Source organism: Phyllobates terribilis, unplaced genomic scaffold (genome assembly GCF_046119375.1).
Source record: "Phyllobates terribilis strain yellow unplaced genomic scaffold, ASM4611937v1 Scaffold_7__3_contigs__length_470593459, whole genome shotgun sequence".
NCBI lineage: Eukaryota > Metazoa > Chordata > Amphibia > Anura > Dendrobatidae > Phyllobates > Phyllobates terribilis.
Window position 1 is genome coordinate 429,092,829 of NW_027362767.1, and position 24,827 is coordinate 429,117,655.

The following is a 24,827-nucleotide window of genomic DNA, read 5'->3' on the forward strand; positions in this document are numbered from 1 at the left end:
ATATGGGGAATCTAAATGTATGAGTTCCAATCCCGGCAGATACTGGTTCATATATTGGTGATAAATTCGTTATACCTTAGAATTGGGAGAAATATTTTTCCCTTATTGGTGATGTAGTAGATAAGATAAAAAATGGAGTTCTTAATATTGATGACATCGTTATATTCTAGAATCGGGAAAAATATTTCTCCCCTATCAGTGAAGTAGAAAATAGGATAGTAAATGGAGTCATATGACAAATAATTTTATTTTATAGAAAAAAAAATAAAAATTTATTGAATAGGAAAAAACAATATATAGTGGTGTTTTTTATTTTTATTTTATTTTATTTAAATTTTTTTGTTTGTTTGTTTTTTGTTTTTGTTTCCCCCTCCCCCCTTTCTAAATCCATATAGAGTTCACTTTTAATTAACTGCTTAATACCTTTTAGAAGTGCACATGTGTTTTAAATTGATGAAAATTGATTGAGGGGTTGGATTAGTTCCTCCTCTTTTTATGCTATATAAATGTATTCTTTAAAGACAACTATGATTTTACCTGATGAAGGCTAATGTTATGTATAGCCGAAACGCGTTGTTTATATAAAAATAAACTGGATTATTCCTGAAAGATTTGGAGTAAGTAATGAATCACCTGGAAGCGCTCCCTGACAAACTGGAAACTTTTTCTTGCATATATTATATAGAGTCATTACAAACAGAGGGATCTATTTCAAATGTTTATTTCTGTTAATGTTGATGATTATGGCTTACAGCCAATGAAAACACAAAAGTCATTATCTCAGTAAATTAGAGTAATTAACAAAAACACCTGCAAAGGCTTCCTAAGCATTTAAAAAGGTCCCTTAGTCTGTTTCAGTAGGCTCCACAATCATGGGGAAGACTGCTGACTTGACAGATGTCCAGAAGGCAGTCATTGACACACTCCACAAGGAGGATAAGCCATAAAAGGTCATTGCTAAAGAAGCTGGCTGTTCACAGAGTGCTGTATCCAAGCATATTAATGGAAAGTTGAGTGGAAGGAAAAAGTGTGGTAGAAAAAGGTGCACAAGCAACCGGGATAACCGCAGGCTTGAAAGGATTGTTAAGGAAAGGCCATTCAAAAGTTTGGGGGAGATTCACAAGGAGTGGACTGCTGCTGGAGTCATTGCTTCAAGAGCCACCACACACAGACGTATCCAGGACATGGGCTACAAGTGTCACATTCCTTGTGTCAAGCCAATCATGACCAATAGACAACGCCAGAAGCGTCTTACCTGGGCCAACGAGAAAAAGACCTGGACTGTTCTCAGTGCTCCAAGGTGTTGTTTTCAGGTGAAAGTAAATTTCCCATTTCATTTGGAAAATCTAGGTCCCAGAGTCTGGAGGAAGAGTGGAGAGGCCACAATCCAAGCTGCTGGAGGTCTAGTGTGAAGTTTCCACAATCAGTGATGGTTTGGGGAGCCATGTCATCTGCTGGTGTAGGTCCACTGTGTTTTATCAAGACCAAAGTCAGCGCAGCCGTCTACCAGGACATTTTACAGCACTTCATGCTTCCCTCTGCCGACAAGCTTTTTGGAGATGGAAATGTCATTCTCCAGCAGGACTTGGCCCCTGTCCACACTGCCAAAAGTACCAATACCTGGTTTACAAACAATAGGATCACTGTGCTTGATTGGCAGCAAACTCGCCTGACCTTAACCCCATAGAGAATCTATTATAGAGAATCTATGGGGTATTGTCAGGAGGAAGATGAGAGACCCCAGACCCAACAATGCAGACGAGCTGAAGGCTTCTATCAAAGCCACCTGGGCTTCCATAACACCTCAGCAGGGCCACAGGCTGATCGCCTCCATGCCACATTGCCGCATTGATGCAGTAATTGATGCAAAAGGAGCCGCAACCAAGTATTGAGGGCATTTACTGAACATACATTTCAGTAGGACAGAATTTCGGATTTTAAAAACATTTTTCAAGCTGTTGTTATAAAGTATTCTAATTTACTGAGATAATGACTTTTGTGTTTTCATTGGCTGTAAGCCGTAATCATCAATATTAACAGAAATAAACACGTGAAATAGATCCCTCTGTGTGTAATGACTCTATATAATAGATCCCTCTGTGTGTAATGACTCTATATAATAGATCCCTCTGCGTGTAATGACTCTATATAATAGATCCCTCTGTGTGTAATGACTCTATATAATAGATCCCTCTGTGTGTAATGACTCTATATAATAGATCCCTCTGTGTAATGACTCTATATAATAGATCCCTCTGCGTGTAATGACTCTATATAATAGATCCCTCTGTGTGTAATGACTCTATATAATAGATCCCTCTGTGTGTAATGACTCTATATAATATGAGTTTCACTTTTTGTATTGAAGAACTGAAACAAATTTAACTTTTTGATGATATTCTAATTTAGTGAGAAGCACTTGTAGCTCATATAATAGTATACTTATTTAATAAAAAATAATTCTGACAAATTTTAACAATTGTATCTTATAACCATATAACTGGTGTTGAGCCCATACAATAAAGGCTTAATCAGTATAAAGAGAGTCCTGATAAACTCCTACAGTTGTTGCTAGCATCCATATAATGATATTGGACCAAGATATAGCCAATAAACATAAGACATTCATAAACTAACACAATAGATCAAAAAGTGAAGGTAATGTTACCAGCAGTGCAGGGAACCTAAGACCCCCCACACCCGATGCGCGTTTCGCTATGAAAAACTTCGTCCAGGATTCCTGATATGCTTTTTTGGCCTAATTATATAGGATTGAGGATACACTTGTCTCCTGCCTGGGCTCTGGGTAGGGCATTTTACCTGCACTGATACATTGTAACTAACAGCATACCATGCAGACCATATGGGTATTTTCACCTTTTGTAATCGCATCTGTGGTTTTGCCAGAATATTTCTGAGAGAAAAAAAAACGGCACAATTTTGTGTCAATCGCATTAAATGTCAGATGTGAATGTGAATCAACGTTGTAGTTCACTTGCAGCTGGATATTATTCTGAGCTAGATGTGTGGATATAAATAGGTCTCTATTGACAGCAAGTGCAGATCTTGAATATGGAGAGGGGCTGAGTGTTGGGCAATGTAGCCACAGACATAAAGAGCAAGGTACTCAGCAGCACAGAGTATTTCAGAAGACTCTTGTGGTCATCTTGTCCTGAGGACGGTCGTGCAGGGATCCAGGTCTTCTCCTTGGATTTCCCATGTCTTTTGTGCAGTCATTGACTCAGTGTTTGTGTTTTTCAGCAGAGCTCAGCGCCATCCTCTGTGTGCGGCCCCCAGGACTGATCGAATGAGGGTGAGGACATCTACCGGGCTCCGCTGTCACTGGATGGGGACGTTTCCTGGCTCCGCTGTCGCTAGATGAGGACGTCTCCTGGCTCCGCTGTCGCTAGATGAGGACGTCTCCTGGCTCCGCTGTCGCTAGATGAGGACGTCTCCTGGCTCCGCTGTCGCTAGATGAGGACGTCTCCTGGCTCCGCTGTCGCTAGATGAGGACGTCTCCTGGGCTCTGCTGTCTCTAAATGAGGACATCTCCTGGGCTTCTCTATCACTGGATGAGGATGTTTCTTGGGCTCTGCAATCAAAAGATGAGACATCTCCTGGCTCCGCTATCTCTAAATGAAGACGTCTCCTGGGCTTCTCTATTATTGGATGAGGACTTCTCTTGGGCTCTGCTTTCACTCGTGAGGACATCTCTAACACTGGATGAGGACCTCGGCTGTACTATGTGGCAGTAAAAATTATTCCACATCCGGTCTGTGATATCTGAGAAGACGCCAGTGCTGCCATCATGTTCCCGTGTAATGCCGCCTTCCTACGCCTGCTGTTTATCCACCGTCGGCACCACCGTTGGCTGCTTATCTTCCTTCTACTCTCTCTGATCTTTTTCCTCAGTTTATCAGGATATCTCGAAGAGTTCCTCTCTGGGTTTCTGTCCATCTTTTACTCTACACCTTCTCATGTGTCTGGTTCTCGAGTCTTGAACGTTCCCATCCCCCCGTTCCTGCTTTCTCCCGCCAGTGCCTGCTCCTCGCCTCCATTTCTGCTCATCTTGGTGTCCAGCGCACCTTCCCATAGAGACAGGCGGGATGCGATCCGTCAGACGTGGGGGAGCCTAACTTCTTCCACCGCCTCCTCTTCTCTCACACTCTTTGTCCTGGCTGTACCCAAGTCACCGGATGAAAGGGCGGCTCTGATGCACGAGGCGGTGACACACAGAGACATTATCCAAGCCAACTTCACAGACTCCTACCAAAACCTGACGCTAAAAACTATCACAGGGCTGACGTGGGCACTGGAGAAATGCCACGGCACCAAGTACCTGCTCAAGACTGATGACGACGTTTTTGTCAACACATTGTTTCTGACGCAGTTCTTAAGAAGGTTGAGGGGTCTCCAGTACATGGGGCGGCTGCACTGGCACGTGAGCCCGTACCGGGACCCCGACAGCCGGCATTACGTATCAGAGGACCTGTATGGAGGTAACTATTTCCCTCCCTACTGCAGCGGCACCGGCTACATCTTGTCTCGCGAAGCCGCTGCTCTCCTCCTGGAGCAGGTCAGGAGTGGACCATGGCCAGCAGTGGAGGATGTGTATGTCGGGATCTTGGCCCACGCAGCGGGAATTGCTCCTAGACATGTTGCGAAAATTTCAGGATCCATGTCTGTGCCACACAGCACCTGCTGCTATCAAACCATGTTCAACTCACATGGGATGATGCCAAAGGGCATGCAGGAGGCGTGGAATATGCTGAAGGAAGCAGAGAGCCGCTGGTGCCCCTCGTTGGCATTGCTCTACTGTAAATTATTTGGGCAGTTTGTGGAGCAGGGGGGAGATGGGGTTCACTGAGGACACTCAGATCTGGAGGGAGCAGAATTCTTGATCTTGCATGATTGGACTTGATGTTATAGTTAATTTTTAGGATACCTCAGTAGTATGCGGCACATGGAGTGAATTTACCTCTGCTAAGGCTGGGGGTACTAATACATCCACTCCTGGTTCGGCAGTCACCATATCTACCTGTAATACGGATTATACTCTATTCACATCCAAAGCTACGTTTACAACTCTTTCTACACTTAATAGTTATCAGCACACAAACAGCACTTGGATAATGCAACGCCATGGACAAATCTGCCACAAAATCCACGTCTCACCCACAGACTCTGATGTGGATTTGCAGCTGATTACTGACAACTGGCAGAGAATTACTGGATTATAGAGGCTGTATTCACACACAGCACATTTACTGCAGAAATCCATGTGCTGCCACAAAAGTCTCCCCCAATCAGATGCCTGGAAATATTGTTTAGTTACAGAAATATTTTCTGCAAATCTGTCGTGTGTGAATATTGTGTGATGAATGGGAGTAAAGCAGCGGTACAACAGAAAAGCAGCGAGCATTAGAACAAAATACGAGGCCAGACGTTCAAAGGGACAAAGACCTAAACTGAGCAGCACCTCAACGAAAGAAGCAAATGTGTACAGGTGCCAGCCACTGTCACTACCTGCGAACCAGAGAGCGCAGCAGTCGCCGTGAAGGGTCTGCAAACAGCGGACGTGTGAAATATGAACACAGCACTGCCCTACAATATACTTATACAGTCATGGCCAAAAGTGTTAACACCTGTGAAATGTTCCAGAAAATGAAGTATTTCTCACATAAAATTATTGCACTTACACATGTTTTGTTATACATGTGTACAAAAAAAAAAGGATAGAAAAAAAGGCAAATTGGACATAATTTCACACAAAACCCCAAAAATAGGCCGGACAAAATTGTTGGCACCTTTCCAAAATTTTGGTTTCAAGCATGTGATGCTCGTTCAGACTCACCTGTGGCAAGTAACAGGTGTGGGTAATATAAAAATCACACCTGAAACCAGATAAAAAATGGGAGAAGTTGACTCAATCTTTGCATTGTGTGTGCCACACTAAGCATGGAGAACAAAAAGAGAAGAGAACTGTCTGAGGACTTGAGAACCAAAATTGTTGAAAAATATCAACAATCTCAAGGTTACAAGTCCATCTCCAGAGATCTTGATGTTCCTTTGTTCACGGTGCGCAACATAAGAAGTTTGCAACCCATGGCGCTGTAGCTGATATCCCTGGACGTGGACGGCAGAGAAAAATTGCTGAAGGGTTGCAACACAGGACAGTCTGGATGGTGGATAAGCAGCCCCAATCAAGTTCTTAAGAAATTCAAGCTGTCCTGCAGGCTCAGGGTGCAACAATGTCAGCGCAAACTATCTGTCCACATGTGAATAAAATGAAACACTATGGTAGGAGACCCAGGAGGACCCCACTGCTGACACAGAGACATAAAAAAGCCAGACTGCAGTTTACTAAAATGGATGTAAGTAAGCAAAAATCATTTTGGGAAAGGGTCCTGTGGACAGATGAGACCAAGATAGAGCCTTTTGGTAAAGCACAACATTCTACTGTTTACCGAAAACAGAAGGAGGCCTACATAGAAAAGAACACAGCACCTACAGTCAAATATGGTGGTGGTTCAAAGATGTTTTGGGGATGTTTTGCTTCCTCTTGCACTGAGTGCCTTGACTGTGTGCAAGACATCATGAAATCTGAAGATTACCAAAGGATTTGTGGTTGCAATGTAGTGCCCAGTGCTCAGAAAGCTGGGTTTGCATCATGGGTCTTCCAGCAGGACAATGACCACATACATACTTCAAGAAGCACCCAGAAATGGATGAAAACAAAGCTCTGGAGATTTCTGAACTGGCAGCACAGTCTGGATCTAAATCCCATTGATCACCTGTGGAAAGATCTTAAACTTGCTGTTGGGAGAAGACGTCTTCACATATGAGAGACCTGGAGCAGTTTGCAAAAGAAGAATGATCCAAAAGAAAGGTGTAAGAAGCTGATGATTATAGGAAGCGATTGATCAGTTATTTATTCCAAAGGTTTTGCAACCAAATATTACGCTGAGGGTGCCAACAATTTTGTCCGGCCATTTTTTGGAGTTGTGTGTGAAATTATCTCCAATTTGCCTTTTTTTCAGTTTTTTTTTTCTTTTGTTCCAATACACATAAAGGAAATACACATTTTGTTATATACGTTTAATTGCAATAATATTCTTATTCATTTTCTGGAACAATTTCAAGGGTGCCAACACTTTTGGCTATGACTGTATGTTGGTGCTCACAGTGGCTGCTGCACTGTTTGGTACGCAGACATTTAAAGGGAAACGGGACCACCGGAGATTAGTCAAGCGCCCGGTTGGTCTTCAGCAATTTTATAAGAATGAATGGAGCGGATATGCACATGATCGATCACCGCTCTCCATTCACACAAAGCACTTTAGAGCCCCGATTCTAGGGATCTGTGGGGGTCCCAGCGATTGGAGAGTCATACACTGGTGATAACTTTCAAACTTGAGAATACCTCTTTAATATGACCTCCCTGTGATCAATGGGTGTCCTATACGGTCTGTATAGTTGTGATATTATTGTGGCATACGGGATTCTTCTTTTATTATAATATATTGATGAGATGATGTCGGGTCTGAACACATCAACGAGGTCACAATTTCTGCAAAAAAGTGTCTAACACAATGTTATGCTGTGGGGTCCGGAGCGACCGACCGACCGACCCATGAACAGTAACCCGTCGGATTTGGACACAATTTATAACATTCGCCAAATCCATAAAACGTGTGTTGCCGACAAACCTGTTGCATGTTCAGAGTAATGTATTAATAATCGTCCCCAGTGAGGCATAGCATTGGGTACTGGTATCCGTTTACTACAGAAATATATGTATACATTTTACAATGGGACAAAAAAAAACTAAAACCTCTTATGTGCATTTACTGTGCTAATAATAAAAAAAAAAAAGCATTTCAGAGGAGGAGGAAAAACACCCCACGATCAATTGCTTATCCATAGGACAGCCGCTCCTCCATAGGACAGCCGCTCCTCCATAGGACAGCCGCTCCTCCATAGGACAGCCGCTCCTCCACAGGACAGCCGCTCCTCCACAGGACAGCCGCTCCTCCACAGGACAGCCGCTCCTCCACAGGACAGCCGCTCCTCCATAGGACAGCCGCTCCTCCTGCTGTTGGCAAATATTCTCCCATCTTGTGTGTTCTGCGCCGATGAAAATGTGACATGGGGGGTCATCTAAGATTTGGGAGGTGTACATGCTACGTGTGGGGTTGGTACAAAATTAGTAAGGTTTCTATAATTTATTAGGGTTAGTATGAGATTTTGGAGGTTTCTATTACTCCCTGTGGGATCGGTCCCGGTTTGGTAAGGTTTCTATTATTCCAGGTGGGATCAGTAAAGTTTCTATTATTCCATGTGTGGTCGATACAGGATCAGAAAGGTTTCTATCATTGCACACGGGGTCAGTAAGGTTTCTATTATTCAATGTGGGGTCAGTCTGGGATCAGAAAGGTCTCTATTATTTCACATGGGGTCAGTAAGGTTTCTATTATTCAATGTGGGGGCAGTCTGGGATCAGAAAGGTCTCTATTATTTCACATGGGGTCAGTAAGGTTTCTATTATTCAATGTGGGGGCAGTCTGGGATCAGAAAGGTCTCTATTATTTCACATGGGGTCAGTAAGGTTTCTATTATTCAATGTGGGGTCAGTCTGGGATCAGAAAGGTCTCTATTATTTCACATGGGGTCAGTAAGGTTTCTATTATTCAATGTGGGGGCAGTCTGGGATCAGAAAGGTCTCTATTATTTCACATGGGGTCAGTAAGGTTTCTATTATTCAATGTGGGGGCAGTCTGGGATCAGAAAGGTCTCTATTATTTCACATGGGGTCAGTAAGGTTTCTATTATTCAATGTGGGGGCAGTCTGGGATCAGAAAGGTCTCTATTATTTCACATGGGGTCAGTAAGGTTTCTATTATTCCTGGTGGTGTTTTCCATGAATCCTGGTTTCTGTATCTTGTGCTTTGTGATGTGTCCTGTGTTTATTATGTATCTTATTAAACATTTTTCCATATTCTTTTATTTGTCCCCGAGTTTCTGTGCATCGCAGGAGGATGAATATGAAATATAAAACATATGTACAGCAAAGCTTCTTCTACCAGATCTTCTCAGAGTCTCTGAACAGTAAAGTCATAATTAGTTTTTTTTTGGTGGGGGGGGTGACCACGTTGCCACCTAACCCCAGACAGTAAAGCGTCCTCAGCAGACACAGGGGGCCGTCACTTCTTGAATCGATCCAGAGTGGACCTCGGCCCGTGTTGGACTTCTATCGCGTCGCTCTTTGCCGTCTCTCGTTCCTCTATACTCTTTTTGATCTCGGCCTGTGAAAGCAGAATAACAGCGAAGTTACAACCTGAAAAGCGGCTCCAATCAAAATATTCTCAAGTAAATGTATTTTTTCTCTGCAATGATGAAGAAAGAATATGTATAAAAAAATAAATTGTAGTATATGAGAGGGCGCTCGGCTTCTGGAAACCATCCACGACCACTGGTGGGAGCTGCCGTATACGAGAGATCGGGACGAGTCGTCCAGAGAAGCTTCTGGCTCATAGAATATAAAGCAGAGGACTCCAATGACTTCTCCGCAGGACATCGGGGATTGCACCATAGACTGATGCTGGAGGACATGTCCATCATGTATAAGGGCAATAAATAAGCGGAGCCTGTGGCCGAGACACGATGCCGCCGGTCAGCCACGCTCACCCTCTTCTCCTGGATCGCCACTTTCTTCTTGCGCTTCAGCACATTACCAGTTGAACTCCGACCTTTTAATTTACGGCGAGGAGCAAAGCGAGTCTTCTCATAAGGATCAAAGCCCTGGGGAAAGAAACAATGTAAGACACGAATGAAAGAGACCAGATGCCATCCAAGTGTTGTATGAGGAGGGGTAGATGAAGGACATCAGGGGCCATGTTCAATCATCTGCGATTACAGCTGTGGAGGCCATTACCTGTATACATATTAATATAATCTATACATCTGGATAAGTAGCGAGGGACGAGACTGACGACCATGTAAATAAGGTGTAAGCACCAGAGGCCGCATCTTACATAACGTATCTACAATGGAGAAGACCATAAAGGATAAAGTGGAGTCTTCTTACCATGCGTTCCACTTGTTCCTTGCGTTTCTGCTCCATAGTGATGTTATCGACCTCTCCGAGCTGAGTGGGATCCAACGTGATGAGCTCAGGTTGAATCTGAAGGATAAGGAGGGATGTAAGAGGCTCACCAAGACCACGTGACCCTCACAGAACGAGGTTGTTCCACGCTCCCTGGACGTTACCTTTTCTAGCAAAGCCTTGACCTCCCACTCCTGTCGCTGCTTCTTGGTTTCATAGGGGTTACATTCCAGACCATCGAAGTTTGCTTCTCCGGCACCTGTAAGAAGATAGATGAGGATTCTTAGGATGGAAAAGAAATAGTGTGAAGTGGAAAGACGTGATGAAGAGGTGACTGACCTGGCACAATCATGCTGGTAAAGCCTCCTCCATGGCCGATACCCAGGACATCTTCATAGGGGCAGAACTGCAGCCCATGGATCGGAGCCTTCACTGAGAGACACATGTATGGGGAGCGCGGAGCGGAGAGGTGCGTGTCCTTATAAACCTGAGGAAACACAGATTGTAGAAGTCAGCCGTAACACAAGTCTCACTTGACGCCCCCAAAACAGAAGGTTTCTTATTTTTTTGCAAAATGTTTTTATTCTTTTTACAATATACAATCAAAATAACAGGGAAAAAGTAAAAGAGGAGCTGGGGCAATGGGATCAGGGTGCCAGGAACCAGGGATTAGGGTGGCAAGCAGCATGGATGTCTTAGGAGTTTGGTCTCCACTGGATTAAGCTTTATCTTATTGTGGGCAAACGATGAGAAGACCCAGCTCATTGGAAAAGACTTTCTGACACTGCCAGGAAAGCTCCTGGGGATACAGGACGACGTAGGAGCGCCCCTTTAAGCTTCAGTCACTTACCTGCACCACGTTACCAACTCCTGCAGCCAGCAGCCCCCTCTGACTATGGCACAGAGACCCTGCGCCGAGGGACAGGAGACACGACTGCAGAGGACGGTAGGTTCGAAGGTCATAGATTGTCATCTTCCTGTCTGTGCCTGAAGACGCCATGTACCTGTCCGAGAAAAAATGAAATTGTCGTAGTAAGCAGCACAAGGCGAGAGGGTTGTCAGGAGAACGGGCAGCTTTCACCTACATTCCAGTCTTGTCGATGCTCAGGGCCCGGACGGCTCCATTATGACACATCATCTTCACCAGAGGCTCCTTAATAGTCGGGCTCCAGAGAGAGACGGTCCCTGTGATGGAGATTACAATGAAATCAGATTGCAAAAGTTATTTCTGGTCCAAAATAAATGCATTTAAGAGAAAAAGAAAAAAGCCTCCTTGGTAGGTGTAAGAGGAGCATGTCCCCATTAACTGTCAGGTCAGCAGTAGAGATCTCGGGGCCGCAATAAAGACATCAGAACATTTCATTATACCCAGAATTGGAAACAGAATGATTGGACGCAGCGGTGATACAATACCGTTGTGATGGCCGAGGTGTACGACGGCGTTGTGCGGGTTCTGGCACATGACGTTCAGTCTTCCGGCTTTCACACAAGTGGCTGCGATTTCTTTTCCGACAGAGACGTCCAAATACTGCAGGAATCCTGTGGAGCTCTGGAGGAAAGTGATATAATAGGAATGATCGACGGAGAAGGCAAGGAAATACTGCAGAAATTGCAGCAAAGGGAACAAGAAAACCCGGATAGTATATGCGTATCATATGATGGTGATTTATATATTGTCTGTCACTACCGTATAACGTGATAAATACACAAAAATCACATGGATATAAATGAATTAGACCTAATCGGGATAACAAAAACCAAAAGGAAGAAATCCGAATAAAAGGTCAATAGATCAAAATATGGTGAAAATATTAAAAAACCTTATTAAATATACAAGTGGATATGTAGTGGCTGAAAGCAGACAGGTGTACACAAGGTTATTATTATAGCGCCATTTATTCCATGGCGCTTTACATGTGAAAGGGGGTATACATAGGAAAAACAATTACAATAATCTTGAACAAAACAAGTCGGCGACTGGGACAGGAGGAGAGAGGACCCTGCCCGCGAGGGCTCACATTCTACAAGGGATGGGTGAGGATACAGTAGGTGAGGGTAAAGCTGGTCGTGCAGCGGTGTGGTGGAGAGAGTGTACTTGCAGGGTGTAGGCTTGTCGGAAGAGGTGGGTCTTCAGTTTTTTTTTTTAAGGTTTCCATGGTAGGAGAGAGTGATGTGTTGGGGTAGAGAGTTCCAGAGTAGGGGGGATGCACCGGAGAAATCTTATATGCGATTGTGGGAAGAGGGGATAAGAGGGGAGTAGAGCAGGACATCTTGTGAGGATCGGAGGTTGCGTGCAGGTAAGTACCGGGAGACTAGATCACAGATGTATGGAGGAGACAGGTTGTGGATGGTTATAAAATATAGATATAAATAAAATGAATAAGAAAAACACATACATGTGGAACCTTCAAAGTAAAAATTAATCGTATGTATACATGGGCACGTATAATGCCTCAGATAGAAATATCCTATGTTCTGGTCGATAAATCCAAATCACCTGATGTAAATATATTACTGCCCCAACTGATCTATTTTTGACAGCATTGTAAGTGTGCACCAAAGTAAGGAGATTAGGGTGAAGGCACAGATTGTGCTATCTAGAGAGAGGACAATGACATTAGATATAATCAACTCACACAATGTATACAGCGGAGTAAACACACACCCACGGACTGTGTATATAGGGAATGGTATACATCTAACAGGAGGAGACACAGAAGGAAAATACACGAGGACAATGTAACTGGAGAGGCAGTCGGCTCACTAGTGCTGCGACCGTGTTGGCTGCACCGATTGTACCACGATGTAAGAGGACAATGTCATTGGAAAAGTAGTCAACGTATTATTGGAACGTGAGGATAATGTAGTTAGAGGTAATCAACTCTCAAAAAGTAACCTACAGAAAGTCAAAATGAAACATGTGGGGACAATGTACCGTATTTTTTGACTATAAGAGACCCCCCCCCCCCCCCCCCCAGATTTGTGATGAAAATGGAGGTGCATCTTATAGTCCAAATGTAGTTAACTGGGGGCGGCGGGGGTAGAGTGGGGTCACAGGAGGCAGAAAGCTGGCGGCGACAAGAGTGGGATTATGCTGCAGGCCCTAGGTGGGGAGGAGGGGGGTGTCCCGGTGGTGGTCTTCAAGAAAGTGTCGGCGGTGTGAGGAAGGAGCAAAGTCCATTGATCTCCTGGCAGTGGGCTTAAGGAAAATGGCCGCCGGAGGCAGCGCATGCGTTGCCTCTAGTGGACAATTTCCTGAAGCCCACTGCTGGGAGATCAATGTGCAGAGCGGGGACTCCGCTCCTGCCTGCACCGCTGACATTTTGTTGAAGCCCACCGCCGGGACACCCCCTCCTCCCAAGCTCAGAGCTTCTCCCCACTCCTGCCGCCGCTGGCATCCTGCAGCAGTGACCCTGCCCCCTGTGACCGCGCTCCACCACCTCCTCCCAGTAAGCTAAATTCAGGCTATAACACGGACCCCCATTTAACACAATTTTTTTTTTTACTATTTTCCTCAAAATTTGGGGTGTGTCTTATAGTCCACAAAATACGCTAACTGGAAAAATAGTCTACTCAAAAATGATGTTATTCTATTGACTGGTGAAGATGTAAATGAAAAAGTAGAACTTGTGCAACAACAGTAATGGTGGTGAGGGCAATAAAATAAAGTAGCTGACTGACAATGGACCATTTAACAAAACATCCCAATGTTATAGACAAAGTATTAGTGTAGCTCATAGTAGTACACAGGGATAGACCGTATGTATCGTGAGCCTGCCAGAAAAACTGGTCATAATAGACCGTCACCACATGGAATGACCATGATGACACACACGGACGAAATGTATAAAGTAAATAAAGGATACCAATATACCTTGATCGGTTGATCCAGATAGTGTGGTGCCCACCCCGACGCACGTTTCGGTTAATACCTTCATCAAGGTATGGCATCATACCGGGCATAGGCGCTTAAACTGCCAGCAGCCAATCACTGGAGACCTGGTAAATTATGACGCATGCGGATGTAGGAGGATCCGGAGATCAGCCGGGACCCCGCGTCATGTGGCCGCATCTCACACACACATAATGGAACATTAGAGACATTTTTAATTGTGTTTGTGCGCCTGTCTCCTTTCAGCCACCACATGCCCACTTGTATATGTAATAACGTTTTTTGATATTTTTACCATATTTTGATCTTTTGACCTTTTTTTTGGATTTCTTTCATTGTTTTTTAGAAACTGGGGTTGTAGTCCTACAGGTGTCCGTCACTACTACAGATAAGGGTGTACAGAGCTCATCTCTCCTGTCGCTGGCACAAGAAAAAACAGGCGGCTTTAAAGTAAAAAAAACGTTTGTACCTACATTATAGGGAAGGTCAAACTACAGAACTTTTCAGAAGAATTTCTCCACGTAGGTGATATCACTGAACAGGTTTCCGTGTACAGCGCTCATTCTACAGATTTTTATTATATTTTGGGTTTTTTCAATATCTCTTATTGCTGTCAGTGAATGGACGTATTGTTTACATTCAGAGGCCCTGTTAAGAGTTCTCCCCTTTAAGGAGCCGCACATAGACGGACTGCAACTTCTAACCGATAAGGGTTTCATTCAATGACAGCAAGCAAAAATCTTGAAAACAAAGAGTGATAAAAAAAAAAGTTCAGACAATCTACAGATAATTGCATCAAACAACCAAAGGCCATGTGCCCACGATGCAGAAATGCTCCGGAGTTTTCCTGAGCGTTTCTGCATCTCCCTGGCAGAAAAAACGCATGCGGATTGTACATGCGTTTTTCCTGCCAGGGACATGCGGATGTGAAGCGCTTTCCAAGCGATTTTAGCATCACTTGGTCACACTATATAAATCCATGCAACCGGCATGGATTTATATAGTGTGACCGAAAGAATGGTAAAAAAATAAATCTATATAGTTACCTTCTGATGGCCCCCGCTGTCTTGCTTCGCTCCGTCCTGGCTTGCCGGCAGATCGCGGTACACTACACTGAAGGACCTGCCGTCACATGACTGACGTCATCGCAGGTCCTTCAGTCCACCGCGAGCTGCCAGCAAGGGAGGACGAGCGCAGCGAGGGCCGTCAGAAGGTAAATATAACATTCATTTTTTACAGGTTCTATGGTACCCGGGTCCGGAGGAGAGTCTCCTGTCCTTCACACCCGGGTACCATCCACACATTGAAACGCTTGGATTGCGCATGTACACATGCTGTGATGCGTAATCCAAGCGTTCCAATGCAAGTCAATGGCGGCAATTAGGCTGCGTGTCCACAAAATTAATGGACATGCTGCGTATTTTTCCACAATGATAATCCGCAGCATGTGCACAGTACATGCGGATTATCATTGGGGAACATACAGGAAGAACATACAGGAAGAAGTAAAGGAAAGTCCTCAGGCTTCTTGTACTCACACAAGTGGCCAGCAGGAAGTGATACGGCAGGAACTCCATACGTAACACGTCATTAAACTTCTTGATGCAGTGCAGCTCCACGCCGAGGTTGTCGTAGATGTACAGCCACTTCTTCTGAGCCACGGCGAACATTGTGTGAGAGTGCAGCCACCTGAGAGAGGAGTGGACAGGAAACTAAGGAACCAAAGAGCCAAACTCGAGGGGACAAACGTCCGGCACCAGGGAAAAGCGGTCACAGGGGGATCCCATCTTATAGGGAAGACATATGATTAGGATACTATAAGCTAATGATTGGTGGGGGTGGGAGGAGAGACCACCATCAATCGACTAGGGCAGATAAAGCCTCCACATTCAATGCTTAGACCACAGATCACATATTTATGGGTCACCATTCACACAATGCTGCAGTTTTGCTTTGTGTGCTGTAATATTTATTGGTGAAGGCTCATAATCCACTTATGTCTGATTTATTGGGGGTCTGACCACTGAGACCACACTAATCACTAAAAATGGAGGGTATAACATGCATTCCTGTCGGGATGGGATGTGCGCAATGGTTACAAGATCTCTTGCAGTTGTATTTTCTACTAAAGAACAACTCAAGTCACGTCTACGTTTTCCTGCGATTTTCGCGCTGCTCCCCATCGCCGCGCCGTCTGTGATGCCGGTAAAATCACCTGACGTCGTTGACGGTTTCCATCACGTTCATCTCGCAGAGGAGTTTCTTGGTATGCCAATCCATGGAGGCGACGTGACCCCGCTGCCCGGCCAGTAGGAAATGCCTTAGGGATGGAGGACAGGAGTCATGACAGAACATACAGGAACGGATGTAGGAGAATGAGAGTCGTAGTCAGCGGCCGCTCACCTTCCGTTCCGGGAATAGTTCACTCTGTAAGGACCAAACTGGTTCAGGGTGAGGTGAAAATGCTGCAAATGAAACAGATGAATATGTGAGAAGCGGGAGAATAAACTACGAGGAGGCGGCGAGGACGAGAGCCGGATCCTCACCTTCGATGCGCTCGTTATGTCCACCACGTCCGCTATGTCCTGCTGGGTTATCCTGCTCGTGTCCTCCCCTTCATCGCCTTCCAGAAACCTGAGAATTGGCAAAACCATCAGAACAAGACAAGGCGTTGACCATACATCCTGGGCAGAGGCGTCCGGCAGCAATTGTCTCCCTCAACAAGATCCTCCATGGTGCAGACAGTCACATCCTATGAAAACGTTCTGTACTTGCATCCAATTAGCCTCCTACAATGACGTCTTGTCATGTGACCGCTGCAGTTGGTCACAGGTGGCAGCAGTCACAAGAGACAAAATGTTATCACAACACATCAGAAGTACAAAAACAGACCGGGAACTACAGAAGCACGAGGGGAGGGGAGAAAAGTGAAATCCACAAGCAAATCTGCACCAAAATTGGCCCAATTTGACGCTATGAAATCTAGCGGCTTTGCTGCAGGAACTGTCCGCTATAACGCTGCTACGTGGAGACAACGCACATTCATTGGACTTTCCGGCCAACTTCAGAGTGAGCACCAGATTCATTATACTGAGCAATGAGCAAATTAAGACAAATGCAGGAAATCCCCGCAGACGTGATCTGCTCAGTTCTCAGCCACATATACGGGACAGAAATGTTAGTAACGTGAGGTCTGTGTCTCACCCGGCCTCCTCCGGCAGTAACAGGTCGTGTTTCGCCGCCTGGCTCAGCGCGCGCTGCACCTTGGTCTCTTCCTTCCTCAAATGCCTCTTCACACTTTGGAAAGTGTGCATCTCCTGGAGCACACAGGGTTAATAGTGAGGACAGATCAGGGACAATGCACCAATGCGTAATACTGTAGGAAGAGGGTCCTGATCGTCACACTGGGGGTCACTGATATAGGTAAACATATTTATGTTCAGTTTACCAAATTTCCAGCCATTGTGACGGCAGGAGCTCTCCCTCCTCCTCTCCATAACTACTACCCACCTCCTCCGCTTTCCTCGCTCTCTCATATTTTGACAATTGGTCTTCTGGCACAGGGGGGAGACCGGGGAAGGGATCCTCTGCCTGAAATAGTAGAAAAAGGTTATAAGAAGAGAAGGAAGAAAGGGTTTAAGTGCCTTTAACGTTAGAAAACTTCTCACGTCACAAGCTTAGATTTGTGAGGGTCCAGGCACAGAGACCCCCTGACTGCTGAGCATTGTCCTCCCCAGCAATATTACGCAGATCACCAGTGGGCCGAGCAGAACATGGGTTATGTACTTTCTATAGGTCCGTACACGGCTAAACCGGCCTGTATATGGCGGCTGAGCAGAGCCAAACACAGCCGCAACTAGTGGAAGCCCCAGCACACAGACCCCCTTATCTGAAGGAGGGGCAACTTCACATACAGACAACAATTACCTAAAACGTGAAGGGCACTTGCTGTTTTTTCCTGAAAATGTTCAGTGATTGTGATTATATGAAACTTTGTAATATGTCTTATTAGGGGGAGGAAAGAGAGAAGTGCCATCGTTGTCAGATGTCAGTGGCCGATGTGCCCCCACCCCCACCTCAGACATCCCAAAAAATCAGGGGGTCTCCGTGCAGCCCCGGTCACTATGGCGTTTCTTTCTCTCTGGTATCAACCATTGCTCAGTGTTCACCACTCACTAATCACATTTCTCATCATTTCCAGGTTGAGGCCGGACGTCACTTTATCCATTTTCTATCTATACGTCATCAGTTTTCTATAATTTCAGCACAAATTCCTTTTACCGAAAACTCAGTTAGGCTGCGTTCACACTATCAGTATTTTACATGAGTATTTGTAAGCCAAAAACAGGTGAGGAACAATCAGAGGACAAGTATAATAGAAACACGTCACCACTTCTGTATTTATCACCCACTCCTGGTTTTGGCTTACAAATACTGAGGTGAAATACTGATAGTGTGACCGTAGCCTTAAGGCCCCGTCACACTAAGCGATATCACTAGCGAGATCGCTGCTGTGTCACGGTTTTGGTGACTCACCAGCGATGTCGCTATGTGTGACACTTTGCAACGATCAGGCCCCTGCTGTGAGGTTGCTGATCGTTGCAAAGTGTCCTGGACCATTTTTTGGTCGTTGGCCTCCCGCTGTTCAGCACATATCGCTGTGTGTGACCAGCGGGACCAACGATCTGGCTGGTAACCATGGTAAATATCGGGTTACTAGGGGCACGCGCGCACTTAGTAACCCGCTGTTTACCATAGATACCACTCTGCTACGGTGAGCGGAGGCTCCAGCGCACGGTAGCAGAGTGGTATCCATGGTAAACAGCGGGTTACTAGGGGCACACGCGCACTTAGTAACCCGATATTTACCATAGTTACCAGCCTGCTCCTGCTTAAGCAGCAGGCTGGTAACAGGAGCAGGACATCGTGGAACGATTCTTTCCACGATATCGCTGCTCCCCTGATCGCTGGTGAGCCTGCCTGTTTGACAGCTCACCAGCGATGTATTAGCGATGCAGCAACGATCCCTGACAGGTCGTATCGTTGTCGGGATCGCTGCTGCATCGCTTAGTGTGACGGGGCCTTTAGTCTGATACTGTGAGATGTAGGAGAGGCGGTGTATTAATGTCAGGTCGTATCGGTGCCAGACTACAGATATTTTTCCTATAGGTCGGTTGCAGATACTCGCCCCTGAGATGACGTCTTTCTTCTGTTGGTTCTTCCTCTTCCATGGCTCTCGGTTCGTTCTCTCGTTCACCACCATCTTCTCCGCTTTCTTTTTTTTCTGTTGTTGCGGCGGCTTCTTCTCTCCTTCCTCCTCGTAATACCGCTGTACTTTCTGTAAGAAGGCAGACAGGTAAGAGATTTACACTTCAGGATCTGACTCTGCATATTTGCATTCATCTCCTACAACCGTCGTCTCTCTGGCTGTAGGGCAGGTAGATTGCTGGACTTTGTAGTTCCGTATTAATTATACACACACACACAATCGCTAATTTATTAGAGATGACCAATAAGATTCTCAGGACCCTGGTCCAGTGGTCACATCAGTAGTCTGTGGCTACCAGAGCCCTGCAACCTCCTACCTACTGCATCCCTGGCAGAGCATCATGTGTCCATAGTGACCGGAGGCCAGCCGCCAGCGGGGAGAGGCCGGCCGCCAGCGGGGAGAGGCCGGCCGCCAGCGGGCAGAGGCCGAAGTTGGAGGATGTTTGCAGAACTTCACTCTGGAGGTCACAGACTACAGACGTGGCAGGTGGACCGGGGTTTTACTAATCCTTTTGATCATCTTAAATAACAAATATATTTCTGAGGATTATTTTATTTGCAGTTTTATAATATCATGTAGAGTTGAGATCACGTTTCTTTTCTCCACTGATAACTGGATGTTTCGTACAATTCCAGGAGGAATAACAGAGGGACGGTTCATTTCCAGGAGGAATAACAGAGGGACGGTTCATTTCCAGGAGGAATAACAGAGGGACGCATTTATTATTTGAATGGATAATTAGATGGAGGTTTCAGATTCAGGGCGATCGGTGATTATTGGGGCGTTTTGCTTTAGAGAACTGGTTTTCAGCAGAAATCAACCTATTAACCATTCGATGACTGGCAGGGAAATAAACATATAACAGGTAAATACAGCACTCCTAGGTACACCGAGCGCTCGGATAAGATCTTACCCCGTAGTATGTGTAGAGAAAATTCGGCACTCCAATCTTCAAAGAAAATCAGAATTTATGGTATATAACACAGTCCAATGTGCACAATGTGACCTCTCTCAAACATGCGCTGTGGAAGATAACAATGACATAAAATACAAAGAATAACTAGTCGCATACATGTGTACAACACATAAATACACGCAGGTACAAAGATGAACCACAAAATGAAATGAGCAGGTAAAGAGCAGATATCGTCAGGTTACAGCAGCCCCTGCAGAGAACTAAAGAGTCAAACCACAATTACATATATAGGGTGAAGCGAGTAAAACACTTGGAGCCGGAGATCTCAGTCAGGGTCTGGGTGTATGTAATGGGATCTGCTCCAAGACCTGAAATTTTAGCTGCGACAGTCTATGACCCATTTTATGAAAATGAATTGCCAGGTGAAGTACCGGCCCGTCACACCTGATTGTAGACTTATATTGGGAAATACGATCCCTCACTGGCAGAGTGGTTTATGGCTTTTCTTGATGTCCTATCTGAAAATTAACAAATAAAATAGCACTCTGTAGCGCTATAACATGCAAACATGAAATATATGAAATCTGAATTGCATTACTGCTCTAGAAAATAGGAATAATTGAGATTACTTAGTGCATAAATTGGCCAATTCATATACACCCGATAGCCACGATAAGGTGACTCTCGTTGCAGGGAACCTACCTACTGTGAATCATTGGGAATTAATATGGGAAGGTAGAATCCTGATATAATTAAAACCACCTGAGGCTATCTGAAAACGTCATCACTAACCGCTTTGTCACTTCGGTGCAGTAATTAGCGCTGCACACTCATTAGTAACGCCTCGCTCACAGCAACGGTGGTCGCTTTTCAGCACATGCTGACCTCAAGCTCCAATGATTCTGGGGGAGTTTCTCTTCTTTTCAGTCCATAAGGGATCCTGTGGCGGTGGTGACTGATTACAAACACCCCTATATGACCATCACATGTGGCTCTGTGTCATACCTCTCATAGTGTCTCTTGTGATATTTCCATCATTCAGTCTCCTGACATACTGTCTCCAGGAGTCTTACAAGCTTCACCATAAATATAATTGTTGTGGTTTGATTCTTTAGTTCTCTGCAGGGGCTGCTACAACCTGACTATATTTGCTCTTTATCTTTCATTTTGTGGTATATGTTTATACCTTTGAGTTTATTTGCTGTACACGTGTATGTGACTATTTATTCTGTTGATCTTATACCACGTTGTTATCTTTCACACATTTATTTTATTCACTTATATAGCACCATTATTTCCACAGCGCTTTACAGACATTATCGGCACTGTCCTCATTGGGGCTCATAATCTACACTCCCTATCAGTATGTCTTTGGAGTGTGGGAGGAAACCGGAGACCCCGGAGGAAACCCACGCAAACACGGGGAGAACATACAAACTCCTTGCAGATGTTGTCCTTGGTGGGATTTGAACCCAGGACCCCAGCGCTGCAAAACAATGGTGCTAACCACTGAGCCACTGTGCTGCCCTAGTACAAGATCACACATAGACCTGAACGTCACATTATTGGACTGTACTATATACGATACATTCTGATATTCTCTGAAGAGCCAGATGTTTTCTACACATAGCACCTGTACTCAGTCTTACCCGTGTACTGGATGCCTGTGGAATAAAGTGTCCAGAAACCCACCATGTACTGAGGCTGCTCAGCTGCAGGCCTACCACTCCCAGGGTGCTCAGGCTGCTCAGCTGCAAGACTACCACTCCCAGGGTGCTCAGCTGCAAGACTACCACTCCCAGGGTGCTCAGCTGCAAGACTACCACTCCCAGGGTGCTCAGCTGCAAGACTACCACTCCCAGGGTGCTCAGCTGCAAGACTACCACTCCCAGGGTGCTCAGCTGCAAGACTACCACTCCCAGGGTGCTCAGCTGCAAGACTACCACTCCCAGGGTGCTCAGCTGCAAGACTACCACTCCCAGGGTGCTCAGCTGCAAGACTACCACTCCCAGGGTGCTCAGCTGCAAGACTACCACTCCCAGGGTGCTCAGCTGCAAGACTACCACTCCCAGGGTGCTCAGCTGCAAGACTACCACTCCCAGGGTGCTCAGCTGCAAGACTACCACTCCCAGGGTGCTCAGCTGCAAGACTACCAATCCCAGGGTGCTCAGCTGCAAGACTACCAATCTCAGGGTGCTCAGACTATGCTGGGCAGGACTACCACTCCCAGGGTGCTCAGGCTATGCTGGGCAGGACTACCACTCCCAGGGTGCTCAGCTGCAGGACTACCACCCCCAGGGTGCTCAGACTATGCTGGGCAGGACTACCACACCCAGAGTGCTCAGCTGCAGGACTACCACTCCCAGGGTGCTCAGCTGCAGGACTACCACTCCCAGGGTGCTCAGGCTATGCTGGGCAGGACTACCACTCCCAGGGTGCTCAGGCTATGCTGGGCAGGACTACCACTCCCAGGGTGCTCAGGCTATGCTGGGCAGGACTACCACTCCCAGGGTGCTCAGGCTATGCTGGGCAGGACTACCACTCCCAGGGTGCTCAGGCTATGCTGGGCAGGACTACCACTCCCAGGGTGCTCAGGCTATGCTGGGCAGGACTACCACTCCCAGGGTGCTCAGGCTATGCTGGGCAGGACTACCACTCCCAGGGTGCTCAGGCTATGCTGGGCAGGACTACCACTCCCAGGGTGCTCAGGCTATGCTGGGCAGGACTACCACTCCCAGGGTGCTCAGGCTATGCTGGGCAGGACTACCACTCCCAGGGTGCTCAGGCTATGCTGGGCAGGACTACCACTCCCAGGGTGCTCAGGCTATGCTGGGCAGGACTACCACTCCCAGGGTGCTCAGGCTATGCTGGGCAGGACTACCACTCCCAGGGTGCTCAGGCTATGCTGGGCAGGACTACCACTCCCAGGGTGCTCAGCTGCAGGACTACCACCCCCAGGGTGCTAAGGCTATGCTGGGCAGGACTACCACACCCAGGGTGCTCAGCTGCAGGACTACCACCCCCAGGGTGCTCAGACTATGCTGGGCAGGACTACCACACCCAGGGTGCTCAGCTGCAGAACTACCACTCCCAGGGTGCTCAAGCTATGCTGGGCAGGACTACCACTCCCAGGGTGCTCAGGCTATGCTGGGCAGGACTACCACTCCCAGGGTGCTAAGGCTATGCTGGGCAGGACTACCACTCCCAGGGTGCTCAGCTGCAGGACTACCACCCCCAGGGTGCTCAGACTATGCTGGGCAGGACTACCACCCCCAGGGTGCTAAGGCTGCAGAACTACCACTCCCAGGGTGCTCAGGCTATGCTGGGCAGGACTACCACTCCCAGGGTGCTCAGGCTATGCTGGGCAGGACTACCACTCCCAGGGTGCTCAGGCTATGCTGGGCAGGACTACCACTCCCAGGGTGCTCAGGCTATGTAACAGTAGTCCCGACCAGCACAGCTGGTGTAATGTGTCCCAGACCAGCTATGTGAGGAGCAGCACTGTGTCACACAGCACTAGAGACTCCTATCTGCTCAGTGTGGAGACACTACAAGTCCCAGTATCCCCGGTCACTGCGGCCTGCAGTCATACAGGAGCTGAGCCCCACGAGTCCCCGGAACGTCACCGCCCCGATACCACTAATGTAATGTCCACACGTGGGTCTCACCCGCTTCGGAGGCTTGGAGGTCGCCATGCTGGAATCTTGTATTCCCGGAAGTGAACAATAAAGTTACAAAAAAAAAGAAGACAAACAACACTCCGCCGTCTGTGGTTTACTTTGTACGGAACAATAAAGTTTTCTCTTTACGTCAACTACGGGCAGCGGTGAACCGGCGCCATCTTTGGTGTGGGCGAGCTCTGCAGCCTCCAGTCATTTACATTTATCATTAGGAGACAAGTTTCTTTTTTTTTCTGTTATTTCTAAGACTCTGAAATTAAATAATTAGAAAATTACATTTACCCAGAAAAAGAGCAACATATATATGTAATATCATTGTCGCTTGTGCCACGTACATCTTGGGGCCAGATCCATGCAGCCGCCATATTGTCCAGTCCAGAACTGATATTCACAGAATCAGAAGCTATCTCCCCCCCATGTATATTCAGATTGCTGGGACCCCCAGAGATCCTGAGAACATAGAGCAGGGGCTGAGCTCAGTGGCGCTGCCCCCCACTATCTCCGGGGTCCTGTAGATGAATGGTGCAGGGGCCGAGCATTTGCAGCCCCCGCAACATTGAGTCCTGTGCTCGGGATCTCTGGGGGTCCCAGTGGTCAAACCTCACTGATCTATTATCATAGAAACAGGGGATAATGGGGTTTTCCCAAAAACGGAAGTTAAGGGGCCGTATTATCAGACAAGGCCGGAGGGGCCCCAATAAGACGCTGCTGTTCTGGCGGATGTAGCCGTCCACGTATCACATAATATTCTGGGGGGCGGCGGCCATATAATGCCCTTCACCACTTCAAGGAAACCGCCGGTCCGACCGCAGTTTCCCCCAGAATAATCAGGTAATTGCAGGCGACGGCGGGGCCGGTCAGGGCTTATACCCCAGAAGGTGACAGTCCTATTCCTAGTGATCGCCAATCGACGTCCTGCACACAGTGTCTGTCCTACAGCTTCTCCTTACAGGACCTGCTGATTA

General features: G+C 46.5%; 2 protein-coding genes across 7 annotated transcripts in view; one reads left to right on the forward strand and one right to left on the reverse strand.

Annotated features, from left to right (window-relative positions):
• Window positions 1-9,001, forward strand: part of B3GALT4 (beta-1,3-galactosyltransferase 4) — a 57,630-nt gene extending 48,629 nt beyond the window's left edge. For 3 of the 4 annotated variants that reach the window (XM_073641981.1, XM_073641978.1, XM_073641980.1), the window contains exon 2: window positions 3,262-9,001. In XM_073641981.1, coding sequence (XP_073498082.1) covers window positions 3,809-4,867 — 1,059 coding nt within the window. In that variant the 5' untranslated portion in view covers window positions 3,262-3,808 and the 3' untranslated portion in view covers window positions 4,868-9,001. The remainder of the gene's footprint in view (window positions 1-3,261) is intronic. The other variant, XM_073641979.1, reaches the window with a different exon arrangement.
• Window positions 8,356-23,975, reverse strand: WDR46 (WD repeat domain 46). Of its 3 annotated transcripts, XM_073641977.1 has the most exons (17): window positions 23,851-23,911; window positions 20,180-20,288; window positions 19,186-19,335; window positions 17,508-17,588; window positions 17,202-17,314; window positions 16,544-16,631; window positions 16,401-16,462; window positions 16,213-16,317; window positions 15,536-15,686; window positions 11,519-11,654; window positions 11,191-11,290; window positions 10,956-11,109; window positions 10,445-10,592; window positions 10,270-10,364; window positions 10,088-10,183; window positions 9,688-9,801; window positions 8,356-9,305 (listed from the first exon to the last, which is right to left on the reverse strand). In XM_073641977.1, exons 3-17 carry the CDS (start codon window positions 19,258-19,260, stop codon window positions 9,204-9,206), a joined length of 1,620 nt encoding a protein of 539 aa, XP_073498078.1. In that variant the 5' UTR covers window positions 19,261-19,335; window positions 20,180-20,288; window positions 23,851-23,911; the 3' UTR covers window positions 8,356-9,203. The 3 variants fall into 3 exon arrangements, with proteins under 3 accessions (XP_073498078.1, XP_073498075.1, XP_073498077.1); XM_073641974.1 differs by lacking the exon at window positions 20,180-20,288 and having other exon boundaries at window positions 23,851-23,975; XM_073641976.1 differs by lacking the exon at window positions 20,180-20,288 and having other exon boundaries at window positions 17,508-17,584; window positions 19,182-19,335; window positions 23,851-23,975.
• Window positions 23,976-24,827: the final 852 nt, after the last annotated feature.